Source organism: Lolium rigidum, chromosome 5, assembly GCF_022539505.1.
Source record: "Lolium rigidum isolate FL_2022 chromosome 5, APGP_CSIRO_Lrig_0.1, whole genome shotgun sequence".
In the NCBI taxonomy this organism is placed as follows: domain Eukaryota; kingdom Viridiplantae; phylum Streptophyta; class Magnoliopsida; order Poales; family Poaceae; genus Lolium; species Lolium rigidum.
In genome coordinates, this window is record NC_061512.1 from 215,286,009 (window position 1) to 215,301,133 (window position 15,125).

The 15,125-nt window shown below is 45.1% G+C and overlaps 1 protein-coding gene across 1 annotated transcript; it reads left to right on the top strand.

Annotated features, from left to right (window-relative positions):
• The first annotated feature begins 12,089 nt into the window (after window positions 1–12,089).
• Window positions 12,090–15,125, top strand: LOC124655127 (phosphatidylinositol 4-phosphate 5-kinase 2-like). The gene is made up of 8 exons (XM_047194084.1): window positions 12,090–12,142; window positions 12,275–12,442; window positions 12,547–12,712; window positions 12,806–12,916; window positions 13,030–13,223; window positions 13,320–13,447; window positions 13,549–13,645; window positions 14,455–15,125. Exons 1-8 carry the CDS (start codon window positions 12,117–12,119, stop codon window positions 14,753–14,755), a joined length of 1,191 nt encoding a protein of 396 aa, XP_047050040.1. The 5' UTR covers window positions 12,090–12,116; the 3' UTR covers window positions 14,756–15,125.

A 15,125-nucleotide genomic window follows, 5' to 3' on the forward strand; every position in this document is an offset into this window, starting at 1 on the left:
AATGATACGTCTCCGACGTATCGATAATTTCTTATGTTCCATGCCACATTATTGATGATATCTACATGTTTTATACACATTATATGTCGTATTTATGCATTTTCCGGCACTAACCAATTAACGAGATGCCGAAGAGCCAGTTGCTGTTTTCTGCTGTTTTTGGTTTCAGAAATCCTACAAAGGAAATATTCTCGGAATTGGACGAAATCAACGCCTAGGGTCCTATTTTTGCACGAAGCTTCCAGAAGACCGAGGGGGAAAGGAAGTGGGGCCACGAGGCGCCGCCACAACAGGGCGGCGCGGCCTGGACCCTGGCCGCGCGGCCCTGGCCGCGCGGCCCTGGCGTGTGGGGCCCTCGTGTGGCCCCCCGCGTTGCCCTTCCGCCTACTTAAAGCCTTCGTCGCGAAACCCCCAGTACCGAGAGCCACGATACGGAAAACCTTACCGAGACGCCGCCGCCGCCAATCCCATCTCGGGGGATTCCGGAGATCACCTCCGGCACCCTGCCGGAGAGGGAATCATCTCCCGGAGGACTCTTCACCGCCATGGTCGCCTCCGGAGTGATGAGTGAGTAGTTCACCCCTGGACTATGGGTCCATATCAGTAGCTAGATGGTTGTCTTCTCCTCATGTGCTTCATTGTCGGATCTTGTGAGCTGCCTAACATGATCAAAATCATCTATCTGTAATTCTATATGTTGTGTTTGTCGGGATCCGATGGATAGAGAATACTATGTTATGTTGATTATCAATCTATTACCTATGTGTTGTTTATGATCTTGCATGCTCTCCGTTATTAGTAGAGGCTCCGGCCAAGTTTTTGCTCTTAACTCCAAGAGGGAGTATTTATGCTCGATAGTGGGTTCATGCCTCCATTAAATCTGGGACGAGTGACGGAAAGTTCTAAGGTTGTGGATGTGCTTGTTGCCACTAGGGATAAAACATTGATGCTATGTCCGAGGATGTAGTTATTGATTACATTACGCACCATACTTAATGCAATTGTCTCGTTGTTTTGCAACTTAATACTTGGAAGGGGTTCGGATGATAACCCGAAGGTGGACTTTTTAGGCATAGATGCATGCTGGATAGCGGTCTATGTACTTTGTCGTAATGCCCAATTAAATCTCACAATACTCATCATATCATGTATGTGCATTGTTATGCTCTCTTTATTTGTCAATTGCCCGACTGTAATTTGTTCACCCAACATGCCATTCATCTTATGGGAGAGACACCTCTAGTGAACTGTGGACCCCGGTCCATTCTTTTACATTGAATACAATCTACTGCAATACTTGTTCTACTGTTTTCTGCAAACAATCATCATCCACACTATACATCTAATCCTTTGTTACAGCAAGTCGGTGAGATTGACAACCTCACTTGTTTCGTTGGGGCAAAGTACTTTGGTTGTGTTGTGCAGGTTCCACGTTGGCGCCGGAATCCCCGGTGTTGCGCCGCACTACATCTCGCCGCCATCAACCTTCAACGTGCTTCTTGGCTCCTCCTGGTTCGATAAACCTTGGTTTCTTTCTGAGGGAAAACTTGCCGTTGTACGCATCACACCTTCCTCTTGGGGTTCCCAACGGACGCGTGCTGTACGCGTATCAGAAAACACTGACAACTCAACTATGGGTGGATTGTGGATGGCTTACCGAGGGAAACTGGAAATCTGATACCAAGATGATAATAAACTACTGGTACAACCTTAGACCCAAATATCATATCAATGGATGTCCTAGAGTACCAGGCCCGAATATCCATATCAAATTTATTGCATATCAATTCCTCAAAGAGCTCTTATGTGCAATTTTGATGAAATTGTGAAATAAATTCCTATTTTGTGATACTTGTTGCCTTTCTAAAAACACTCCAACTAGCTTTAATTCCCTTATTGTTAGTTGAGATGTTTTTGAGATTTTCTTGGGTGAAGTTCATACATATACCATAAGTGAACATTTGGAGCCATAGGCTATATATGCTTTTAAGCAAACATCCTTTGGTATACTTTATGACTTCATCTTGGATATCATGTCTTATTTATTTTATTAAACCTATTGTGTATGCATGTTTCTTTATGGATCATCTTGTCCACTTTAGAAACTTATTATATACATGAGAGCGTTAATCCATCATCTTGATATCCTTGTTCTTTGCCGACCATCTTCTTATTCTTTTGATTTTAATGGTGTTGGTAAAGAAGATTTATGAGTGCTTGGTTTATTTTTATCTTCATGCACTCATATCTCGTATTGTTGGACTCACGTTGTTCTTGATAAGCATATTTTCATTATCTTGTGTATGTTCTAAATGATATAGAGGTACTAAGGATTCCATGTTTGTGCATATTGTATTCAAATGCAAACATTATAAATTATGCACGAACCTTGGGGAGATTCCTTATTTCTTTTAGAGCACTATATCTCTCTTATCATGACATCTTTGTTTGTCCGATTGGATCTTTGATTTCTTGTTTTATTTGTTAAAGCTTTCTTCACCATGTTATCCTTGTGCAATCTTTGATCCTCAATATAGTTTGACTTCCTTCAAGTATTCGTCATTGGATATGTGCATTTGATTCCACTCAAATTATGAGAAGTGCACACCTTGGGGAGGAACTCACATTATATTGGCTTTCTAAATCTTTCACCCATTTTGGCACTTGATGCCAACGGGGGAGAAGTTTAGAGGGTTTAAGGGAAATGGTTTATACTTAAGTTTGGTTTGTACTTAAGTGTTTTACCTCTCATGCATTCCATATTTATATGTCTTGCATGGTTGTATATATATAGTGGAAACTGTCCTGAAATTTAATCTTGACAATGTATGCAATAAATTCATGTTCATCACATGTGCATACATTGTGGGGGAGTTCTCTATATATGTTGGTTCTACTCACATCCCTTGCATTAGTTGTAGTTGGGTGAGTAGAGCTGTTTTTTTTATATGGGCTAGTAGCTTCGTGTCACTTGACCATATCAAATACAACCTCTTGTATACAACTTATTCTCAGATAAGTTGCGTACTTTTTCTAATATTCATTATATAAACCCTCTTGTTGTGGTTGTCATCAATTACCAAAATGAGGTAGATTGTAAGGGTACATTACCCCTATGTGTGGTTTTGGAAATTAATGACAACCGCTATGGACTAATGTTTTCATTGAGTTTATATGAAGGAATATTCCATAGGAACTACTTGTAGTCCATGTGTTGGATTCAAGTATGGATGCCATGAAGATAAAAATATACCTTGAGTATTGGCACCAAGGATCATAGATTTGAAGATATATATGTGATATGATCAAGAAGAAGAAATGAAGATGGAGTTCCTATGTGGAACTCAATATTAGCCATGCTCTAGCTTATGTGATAAGCAATGGATGATCAAGATCTTGAGTGCTTGATTCCAAGTGAAGAATTCAAGTTATGGCTCTAAGTCAGTGTCATGATAGTCTCATAAGTTGAGCTATAGTTGACTAAGATTTAGAGCATGCAAACAAATGAAGAATTCTTTATACACCTCAAGATAATATGATAGAGCATGAGAAGATACAAGGTTGACCAATACAAAGAGTGAAGAATAGATTCAAGTTTGGTCAACACATGAAGCATGAAGAATATGCCACGTGAAGTCATGTGGTATGGTAAGCCTTGTCAATTATGCTTTATGAACTAACCCATCATATATGTGCCCTTGTGTTGTCTATGTGGGTTAGGTATCTTTCCATGGACATGCATCAAAAGTGAGATCTCATATAGCCCATGAGAGGATGACATCAAGTGGTGATCGGCATCAAGGTCGAGTTGGACAAGTTCAAGATGGGCATCTCAAGTGGATCACATGCTTGAAGCTTGCCTTCCATTTGGTGATAATGGACATGTGAAGATGTGCATCAATGGAGTTATCTGATCATGGTGTATGGGGGAGAAATTGAGAGTCTTCACGAAGCAACAATGATCAAGTGAAGCATTCCGGCTTGAGTGGAGCTTGAAGAGCTATCATCAAGATCAAGCGGAATGTGCAAGGCAAAGTTATGGCCTTGCTAGATTTTCCTTTTATCGGTCTCAAGGTGGTTGTTGGGAGACCGGATTATAGGATAGATAGCCGCACTATCAAGAGGGGCTTTCGGTTGGGTAACTTGATCGCATCGTCTTAGGGAGCTCAATCCTTTGCATACTTTTCATATCCCTATTGCTTCTTGGTGTTTCTCTGTGTGAGGTTCTTGAGCTTGTTTCTAGCTTTAAAAGAAGCCCAAGTTCATCGAAAAAGGAATTCGTATGCATCTTCTATTGCGTTTTCGAGCTTGGAGGTTTTACCGGTTTCTTTTTTATAGATAGGTCAAAACATTCATCTCATGGCTTTTACTCTGTGGATGGACAATGATGTTTCTATGCATAAAGTTGTAGGGCTTGTTGTTCTGATTCCAACAAGCCCAAGATCGTCAAAATCGGAGTTTGGACGCAAAAATTATCATGGTTTTTGTAAAACATGTTTTCATGTTTGGCCCGGTGCCTCGCCCGGCGTGACCGGCCGTCCCACCGGATGGCCCGGTTTCAACTGGCCCTGGACCGGTGCACACCGGGCACCATCCAGGGAAGTTTTTCCCTTCGCCCAGCGCTGACACGGCGCTCGGTCCGGTTTGGACCGGACGGCCCGGTCTGTGGTCCGGTCGGACCGGCTCTCACGCCAGGCGTCCCGGTGCCTGGCCCGGTCAGACCAGCTCTCACGCCAGGCGTCCCGGTGCCTGGCCCGGTCGACCAACTCTCACGCCAGGCGTCCCAGTGCCTGCTCCCAGATCTGCCTCAAACGGTCATATTTCGTTTGGCTATAAAAGGGGCTTCTTCCCCAACAGTTTTCTAGGGTTCTTGAGCACGTTTTTTAACACCATTGTTGAACCTCTTGAGCTTGCTTCCTCTCCCTTCCCTCCCATGATTCTTGCTCATTATTGAGGGATCTAAGATAGGAGATCTAGATCTACAACCTCCACTAATCCATTTCTCCTCTAAGTGAGGGGAACTCTTGGGATCTAGATCTTTGAGTCATTTGTTGATTTCCTCCTTTGTTCTTCCTCTCTAATCTCATCCTAGCATTTGTTGCTTTGGTGGGATTTGAGTGTGAAGGATTTGAACACCTCTAGTGTTCTTGCTTTGCATCATTGCATATTGTTGAGCTCTCCACCACGATTAGTTTGAGCGAGAGACCGTGAGCTTGTTACTCTTGGAGGGAGACCTCCTAGTTGGCTTAGCGGTTGGTGCTCCGGTGATCTCTTCAAGGAAGATTGTGAAGAGGCCCGGGCTTCTCCTTCGTGGAGCTTGCCATCTCCGGAGTGGAGGAAAAGCTAACCATAAGGAAAGGGTCATTATCCTTCGTGGGTTTGGCTCGGAGAATAGGGTGAGCCTTCGTGGCGTTGGGGAATCCTTCGTGGGACCTCCACCCCCTCCAAACGTGATGTACATCCTCGTCTCTGCGTGCCTCGGTTATTTCTATACCCGGGCTTTCTTTCCTTGTGATAGCCATCATGCTTGAAGTTCATATATCTTGCTATCACTTGTGCTACATATATCTTGTGCCTATCTTGCTTAGCTCTAGTTGTTGTTGCACTTAGGTAAGCCTAGCATATTTAGGATTTGTACTTGTAAAATAAATGTTAGTTTAATTCCGCATTCTTACAAGTCAAATCCGTAAGAGTTTTTAAAACGCCTATTCACCCCCCCTCTAGGAGACATCTCGTCCTTTCAAACGGCGAGTAAGCTTCTCCAAGTCCTTTACAGAAAGATCCTTGGAAATGCGATCAACGTCTTCTTCGCCAACATACATCCAAAGGGGATTTTTGCGAGCCTGCAAAGGCTGCACCCTAATCCTAACGAAATAAGCAGTAATTTGGATACCTGACAGTTCTTCACCGCCGGTGTTCTGGAGCTGGTCGATGCGCTTCATCAGAGCGTCGGTAGCTTTTTTTTCTTCGTCAGAGGCTTCAGCGTCCTAGGACCGGCATCTGAGGATTTCTGCGGCACCATCAAAAGGGGCAATGCCATACTCTTGGTTGCCGGCAGGTTCGTCTTTGATGTACAACAACCTCTTGCGCCACCCTTGGACGGAATCGGGGAATTTGACATCAAAATAGTCCACATCAGGACGGACGCAGATGCAAGCGCCACCCACATTGTAGACGACGCTGCGGGAGTTGTTGCGCCGGAGATAGAAAATACGCTTCCACGGGCCCCAATGAGGATGGGTCCCGAGGAAGCATTCGCAGAGGGTGATAAAAAGAGAGATGTGGAGGATGGAGTTTGGGGTTAGCTGATGCAGCCGAATCCCATAAACAAAAAGAAGTCCACGAAGAAATTCATGGGCGGGGGTGGAAAGACCGCAAACAAGGTGGTCGACGAAGGTTACCCGGTATCCAATCGGAGGGCTCGGAGCGCTCTCATCGCCGGGGAAGATGAGAGAATCCTTCTTCTTCATCAGGCCTAGTTTCTTGAGGCTCCTCTTGTCCTAGTTGGAGAGTTTGGATCTCTCCCATCCAGAGATCTCCACATCTTCCATCGCCACGTTGGTTCCTGGAGTGGTGTGCTTGGTTAGTCTCGCGCGCGGAGGCATGGGAGTGAGCTTTGGTGGAGAAGAAGGGTGCTTGGCGGCGCGAGCGTGCAGAGCTTAAGGACGGCAATGGCGAAACCGGAGAGAGAAGAGAGTTGAGCGGCGCAGCGAAGGGGGGAGAATAAGGAAGAAGGAGATGATTTATAGGAAGGAATCGATCCGTCCAGCCTTTGGATGGAAAGGAAATGGATTTGATGCTTTACACGTGTCCAGAGGGGCACAAAGGTCTTTTTACTGTGAAGTTACTGGACAGGCGTTACAACGCGCATGCTGGAAAAAGCGGAGGACGTGTGTCCCACACTTGCGTGACGTGTCAAACAACGCAACATTTGGGACCCACGGGTCAGTGACATGACAGAACTCGCGCCTTCCCAATACAACGTTCGTGGCCATCGTCAGCACTGATGTCACTGTAAGGAAAATTTCGACTGGCCTTCTTTGAAAACTATCGACAGGGAAAATATCGATGGTGCAGACAAAATAACTTTGGGAGCCTTCGATCAAATACAAGTATTTGCTCAAATGCTCGGGGGCTACTCTTATCAGAAGTGTTACTCGAACTTCTGATAAGAGGATATTATGAAGGCAGAAATATAGGGTTGACCCTACAGCCAAATATAAATACTCGGCTGTAGCCTCGGGGGCTACTCCCATCGGGAGCGCTGGTTGCACACCCGATAAAATAAAGGTGGAGCAAAAGTCGTCATTTTCAAAAATAGAGTGAGTCAACAATGCAAGTTGAGCCTACAGCCAAGTATAAATACCCGAATGTAGCATCGGGGGCTACTCCCATCGGGAGCGTTGGTCGCGCACCCGATAAATTATGCAGAAGACAATATTGGTTAAAAAATAAGGAGAGTGATTATCGTCGTACATCTTCAAGTTACACGGAACTCGTCGTGTACTCCCATCGGGAGAATCAAGGTATTGTCATCATATGATCTCACAAAATTGGCTATTCCAACAGCCGATAAAGGTACTCGACAATATATTCCTAGAGCGCGTCCGCCGTGGTAAAATCTCTAGATGCCGTAAAATTTTACGAAGGTAACACCCCAGGTTCTGTCCTGAGTGGCGTGGTATCGCACCCGAATGTGCTCTGCTACTTTTTTCCGTATCAACAGATGCAAAGAAATATTTCTGGCCGACGCGCTATGGATTTTATAAACATGACTGGAATTCGATTCATGATTAAGTCCTAAAGCGGCACATGTCGAATTACGCTAGTATTCCGGGGTCATGTCCAGGGACTTGACCTTGAAGTAGGTTTTTGTGGGTTTGCCACGAGAGCAGTTAACTAGTACATGATCTGTCAGATGAACCAGCCCCATCTACCACTATCCCTGTACAAGATATATATGTATCAATTAAACAATTTGTGAATGACTCGAAGAATTTATGGGTAAAATGTACGATGGAGATTTTACTCGACTCTATGAATCAAGCAAAATCTCGGGGGCTACTAACATAGGCATCCCGGATGGACCTACCGAAGATAGTACCCGGGGTTTATGGAAGGCCCATGACCCGAAGTTTATGAAGCCCGGAAGCCCACTAAAGCATCGACTATGGCAGGAAGAGATAGATTAGGAATAGAGAGATTTGTAACTTTACGGGTCGAACTCAAAGAGTCTCCCGGAGTTTGTAACTTGTGTAATACGAAACCCTCGGCTCCGCCTCCTATATAAGGGGGAGTCGAGGGACAAAGAAATGATCAATCTCATTGTCAACATAACCCCAGTTTTTAGCAGTCGAGTACCTTTTCGGATGAAACCTTCGAGATCTACTTGCCATCTACTTCCGCGAAACCCAAGTCTACAACTTGTAGGCATTGACAAGTTAGTCCCTTGTCACCCGTGTTACTAGTGCTTTTTCAGGTGCAGCTGAATTGACAACTCCGTTGTTAAGGCTTATAAGTAATCTTTACCTCCCCTTGTGTCGAATGAATAAATTTATGTTTTACTTCCCTCGAAGACTATTGCGATCCCCTATACTTGTGGGTCATCATGAAGCCTTGGGAAGACCTTTATATAGAGGTTTTTAGGTCAAACCTAGTATAAAATGTGAAAGCACCCAATTGATGCATGTAAAATGCATACAATAACTTTATAGTATTTTTACTTTCGGCGACCTAAACATGGAGTCAAATTGAGCTAGGATTTTGGGGATATCAATATTTCATCAATAGAATCATATGGAGCGCTAGACCTCACGAGACGGGCCTGGAGGCCCAAAAGAGAGGTAGTGGCGCGCCCAGTAAGGATGGGCGCGCCACCCTACCCGATTTGGACCTTGGCCCTCTGATTCGCCTGATTATTTCATGAACCGACTTCATTTGACATAATAACCCATATATACATACGACCCCTCAGGGTTTCCTCGACAAGAGCACCATATAAATACTGAAACACCAAAACAGAGGCTGAACCAGCGAAGATTAAAGGGGCAAGCTCCATCGGAGCCGCCTCCGGAGTTATCTCCACCTTCTCCAACGTCTTCAACATCATCACCATGATAAAAGGGGAGTAGTCCACCTGTGTACTATGGGTTTGTGGCAGTATTTTGATCTATTTCTCTCTTGTTCTTCATAGATCTTAGTACCATATGAGCTGCCCAACATGATTATGGTCATATATGTAATTTCTATGTGGTGGATCTTTATTCTATGATATTATATATGAGACTGGAATCTATTATGTGTAAGATGTATTGAGATGCATATCATGTACCCGTTCTTAAGTGCTTATTCTGATCCAACTTGTATGAAAGAACATGTGTGGGAAGAAGTGTGTATTAGATGGAGTAGCATGATTGTAGTGATTGAAAAATTCATGATCTATTATGGTTTTACCTTTTCCGTTGTTGCCTCACTAGGGATAAACTGAATGCATGTGCTATGTTCATCGTGTGACAATTGTGATAATTTTATTGAATCAAGGTAGCGTATTTGATACTCAAACATCATGTCAAAATACTTAAGGCTATGATCTGTTAATTCTTAATACAATATTGCTTGAAGTTTCCCTTTCTTGTGGAGTACAAGAGAGATGTACGGGTGTTGCATCATCTGTATGTGAAGACATGATGCCCATATGAATGCTTATCAAACATATATTGAAGTTCCACCAATATTGTGTCATTGATGAATTGTTAGTGTCCACTACAACTTAAAAAGAGAGTAGACAAGTGAACCCATGAACCCGATCTAACTTTAATCATAAGAAACACCTTTCCAACACGTTTATCATACTTTATATTTACAACAATATTTTAATTCGAAAATGCAAAAATAATTTCTTTACTTAAACACACGCAAAACCCAAAAACAGCTATTCCCTCCGGTCCGAAAAAACTGTCGGACGGGCCATTTTACAGAAACAACCTTATCTTTCTTTTTAACTCAGCCGCACTCCAATTCCCTTTCTCCCCCCCCCCCCACTGAACCAAATCCTGGACAGAGCCGGCGGCGCCCCCCCTCCCCAGCACGAACCCCGACGGCGTGTCGGCAAGCCCGACATGCGCGTGCCTCCCAGGTGCGGCCCCACCAATCATTCCTCAGCATCCTGAACGGAAACCCGTCGTAGTCTCGAAGCCCTCCCACGTCGCCGGCCAGCCCATGCCGATGTCGACGGCACAGTCGTCGCTAGACTCGTGCTACGCATGAAGAAGATCTACACCGAGAAGAACGCCTCACTCTGGATGTCATCCGCGTCTCCGTGGTCGTTTTCGCTCGCCCCATCCTTCTCTTCCTCGCGGCGAGGACACACTTTCCTAGACTCAAGATCATGTCTAGATAGCTCCTGGATCGAGCACCATGACGCGGCGGCCACGCCCGCACCACAAGGATACATCGTCCTTCGACCTGTCGCCGGCGTCAGCGCAGCTGCTCGCCGTTGCAGGGTAGACTTGCCGCCTAGCTGGCAATGGAGATCCACTGGTCTCATCCGTGCTAGAACAAAGAGGATCACCTTTTTCCTGTTTTTAGAAGGGTTTATTTGTAAAACGCAAATGTATTGTGCTTCCGACAGATTTTCCGGATCGGAAGGAGTATCTCTTTACTGCTTTTATCTAGTTTACTTAGTTTATTTACCTTACTTTACTTTCAGTATCTCTTTTATATACAATCACTAATACGATAGCTTGTGTTTGACAACCACACGGTAGAGTTGGGAACACAAGGCAAACTTTTACTTTGCACAATTGCTGAAAGAAGAGAAAGAGGAGACAACTTTGAGCCAATTATCCGAGAGTTCGATATAAATCCCGAATCACCTTTGTGGGAAAAAAACAACACTTGCTATGACACTCTGCGTTTGGAGTTCCAACGAATTGATGGTATACGCGAGCATCATCAAGACACGGGCGTCGTCCATGCAAACACATTCCAAGCCTAAATTTGGGCTGAGAATGAGTCGACCCACACGTTTGCGTCAAGCCTCTTTGCTGATGTTTTCCTGACACTTCTATCCATAGTCCATGCGGACCATGCGGACCAAAACGGACAGCTTTGATCCGTTTGGAGTCTTTTTAGGTAAAGGTAACCTCTTTTTATTCATTATCTCTCTCCTCCACTAAAGAATTCTTTAAAAAAGTCTAAGTAGTAAACCCGATGCTACCAGATTGTACATACCTATCAAATACGGTAGAAAATGGCAACAAATTAAATACATAGATAAAAAGGAAAAAATGGAAAGGTGGAATTTGGTCATGGACAAACAGAGACTGCCACCTAGTACGTGGAAATCCTGCTTGCCATGTAGGCCGGCCATCATGATCTTGGTGGCAACGACCAATATGTATGATTAGCAATTTAAGTATAGGTAACAGTAGTAATCACGATCGATCGGTCCTATAGAAATTGTCTGCAGACAAAACAAATCCAATTTCTTTTGCTCGGTAATCTCGCCGCGTATCCATCCAGACATCTGCATCTCCTGCAACCGCGATGCAATCTGCTTTCGGCTTTCGCTCGGTAATCCTCGCCGACAGTGAGTGAGTGACGCCGCCACCGTCCGTCTTCCTCGATTCCTCCCATGCTCCCCTGCTTTTGATTACCCCGAAGGCCCAAACCTCGCTAAACCCATCGACTCATTGATTCCAGACTTCTTCCTCGTCTGTTCTCCAACTAATGCCGGGACGATGAGGCGGGTGGCACCGGCGGCCGGCGCTCCTTCTCCACGGGATGTCTACACACGCCACTTCTTCACCAGGTCGGACGGCTACGTCTGGGCCGCCTACGACAGCGGCGCCGGCGCGTTCGCCAGGCCGGCCGGCACCCGCCACCCTGGGCCCCGGGAGCCGCCGGAGCGCCACCGCGTCGGCCGCAACAGCTCTTCGCCGGCGGAGAGTAGCCGCGCCCTCCCGCGGATCTGCATCCGGGAGTCTGACGGCTGCGACGTCGACGAGGCGGAGGGCCCCGTGCTGTGCCTGGACGGCGCCGGCACCCCGTGCAGCGTCAGGCAACCGAGACGGCCAGGAAAGACCATCTCCACGGGCCACAAGAACTACCACCTCATGCTCAACCTGCAGGTCGGCATCAGGTATCATTCTTTTAACAAGGTGACACTGTCCCTGATTTTCCATTACAGACAGTGTTGGTGGTGCAAGAAAAGTCCATCAAGTTTACAGTTTTGGGAATAGATTGTGATTTGGATGGTGACATTTGCTTCTAGGCACGCGGTGGGGAAGTTGGCGGCGAAGCCGATGCGAGCACTCCAGCGGGCTGATTTCGATCCCGCCGAGAAGTTCTCGACGCGGTTCCCGCCGGCAGGGTCCAAGCTCACGCCTCCGCACCAGTCCTCCGAGTTCCGCTGGAAAGACTACTGCCCCATGGTCTTCAGGTGGTTTTTGCCCAAACCTTCAGTTCACTTCAGTCCAGTCAGGCTAATCTGTAATTTTTTGTTTACTGTAGCTGTCTAACGATGATGGATTCTTGATCTGGCAGGCATATGATGGAGTTGTTCGCTGTCAGTCCAGCAGATTACATGCTTGCAATCTGCGGGGATGATGCCTTGCGGGGGCTGTCCTCGCCCGGAAAGAGCGGGAGCTTCTTCTACCTCACGCAAGACGAGCGATTCATGATTAAGACTGTCAAGAAATCAGAAGTGAAGGTTAACACTAACATTCACGTCTCTTACTTTTATCATCATTGGTGCATTCTTTTTTTTGTTTGTTTGCTTAGAATTCAGTTTCTGGCTGTGCAGCTGTTAATCCGGATGCTGCCGAGCTACTACAAACACGTTAGGCGGTACAAGAGCTCTTTGATCACAAGGTTCTACGGTGTTCACTCCGTGAAGCCAAATGGTGGGCAGAAGGTGTGTAATGTTTGCCACAAGCCAACAACCAACTTGGCTGGCTCCTAGGTCCTAGCTAGCTAGTGCCTCATTGTTTCTTGGTGTATGACAATTTAAACATGTACCTTTTGCAGGTGAGGTTTATTGTCATGGGTAATTTATTCTGCGCAGAGCACCGGATCCATCGCCGTTATGATCTGAAAGGCTCCTCCTATGGTCGAAAATCTGACAAGTATGGAGAGGACACTGACGGGGAAACCACGCTCAAGGACTTGGATCTCAACTTTGTGTTTCGGATGAAGCAGTCTCGGCATAAACAGTTTCACGAGTACGTTTTCTGACCCCCAGTGATGCTAGAGCTACTATATTGCCATCAGATGAAACCACAACACTGAGTTTTGCCATCATGTTATTGTTTATCAAGGCAACTTAGACGAGATTGCGCGTTTTTGGAATCAGAAGGCATTATGGACTACAGTTTATTGGTTGGTGTTCACTTTCGTGATGATATCCCTGGATCAAAGGTGGGGTTATCTACTTTAACTACTTCTGGTAAGTTGGTGTTGCTGGAAGTACATGCTTTTGCTAAATGCTAAAATATTGAACTTTCGCAACATTATGGATTTTCCTAACGCAACAATATTATTACCCAGATCTTTCAGCCAACATGGCGTCGACATGTCAAGGCAGTGTCAGCATGCCCAAGCCGTGCCTCTCAGCTAAAGATTTGGAAAAAATGCCTTATAACCGGTATGTCATAATAGTGTTTGTTCATATGCATGTCTGTAGCTTCTTTCTTTTTTAATAAATCTCCGTAGTTCTTGACCCATGTGGAGCTTGTCCAGAATTAAATCTACTCATATAGTCATAAATAGTACCGATAAATTTCTAATCAAGTGAAGACTAATTGAACTTTGGAACCTCTTTTGTCTATGACAAGATACCTGTAAACACCAATATCAGTGACATGAAAGTGAAATTTAGTGTTACCCCATTAAATGTTTGCTAAACTATATGACCCTGCACAAGATCAAATTTGTTGCTTGCAATATGAGCTCGCTTTGAACTACCACAAGTATTATGTACAATAGGAAAGACTCCAGGGAAAGAGAAACCACTTTCATGCCACAAATTAGTAAAAGTACTTCTATAGCAGGATAGGCAAATGGCGAACCATGGGAACACTTTGAACTACCAAACCAGCATTTGTATTATACCCTGGAACCCAGAGCTTCGCCTGTTTGCCGCTCCACTATAAGGGCTTCAATTACTAAATATATTACCTCATGTAGATGCATTTTAGTTCTAATGGGATGCATGCTTTACTGACAAGTGGTACACTTGGTTTTAGCCTGCTTAAGATGTTACACCTGGTCGTGCTATCAGTTTTTTTAATAAAACATGAGCTGTCCCCGTAGTGCTAATTTGACTGCTGTCATCCCTAGTTTTCACATAGTGCAGCCATGATGTGGCATCATTTGGCCTGTTCACCCCCGACGGTGATACCGAGATAGCATGATCCCTTGGGATTTCTAATTATTCTTCTACAATGACTCCAGGAAACCATTGGCTAGACTTGGCACACGCTTACCAGCTCGAGCAGAGCGTCGTATGTCCAGCAGCAAGACCAACTCGTTTATCTCCAGTAGCGGGGGAAGCGAAAACCGGGTGGAAGCCTATGACGTCCTTCTCTACTTTGGGGTAATCGACATCCTTCGAGACTACGACATCAGCAAGAAGCTCGAGCACGCGTACAAGTCGCTGCAGGCAGACCCTGGTTCGATCTCCGCGGTGGACCCAAGACTCTACTCGCAGAGGTTCCGGGATTTCATGAGCAGAGTCTTCGTCAAAGAGGGCTAGTGGGACACCAAACAAATTGAACGGGAAATGTGAAATGTGATTTCTCTATGTACAGTAAAGAAGTTGAACAGGGTGAGTAGAGGGAGATAAGGAGTAGTTGAGTTTTGAAACGTAGCCATGAGAAAGAGAAAAAGGTGTGGTGTCTGTACATGGTGTTGATTTGGTCAGTGAGAAGCACATCTCTAGTTTTGTTTTCTTAGGTTTTGTATATAAAGTATGTGTTGGAAGAAGTGAAAGGCAGAGGGAGACATGGTTGTTGTTTTTATATTTTGAGAGAAAGAGAAGATGAGTATAAGGTTGATGGCTAGTACTGTGATGATATGATAATAGGAAGAGAGATCTTGTACAGACAACACTCTGGTGCAGGAGA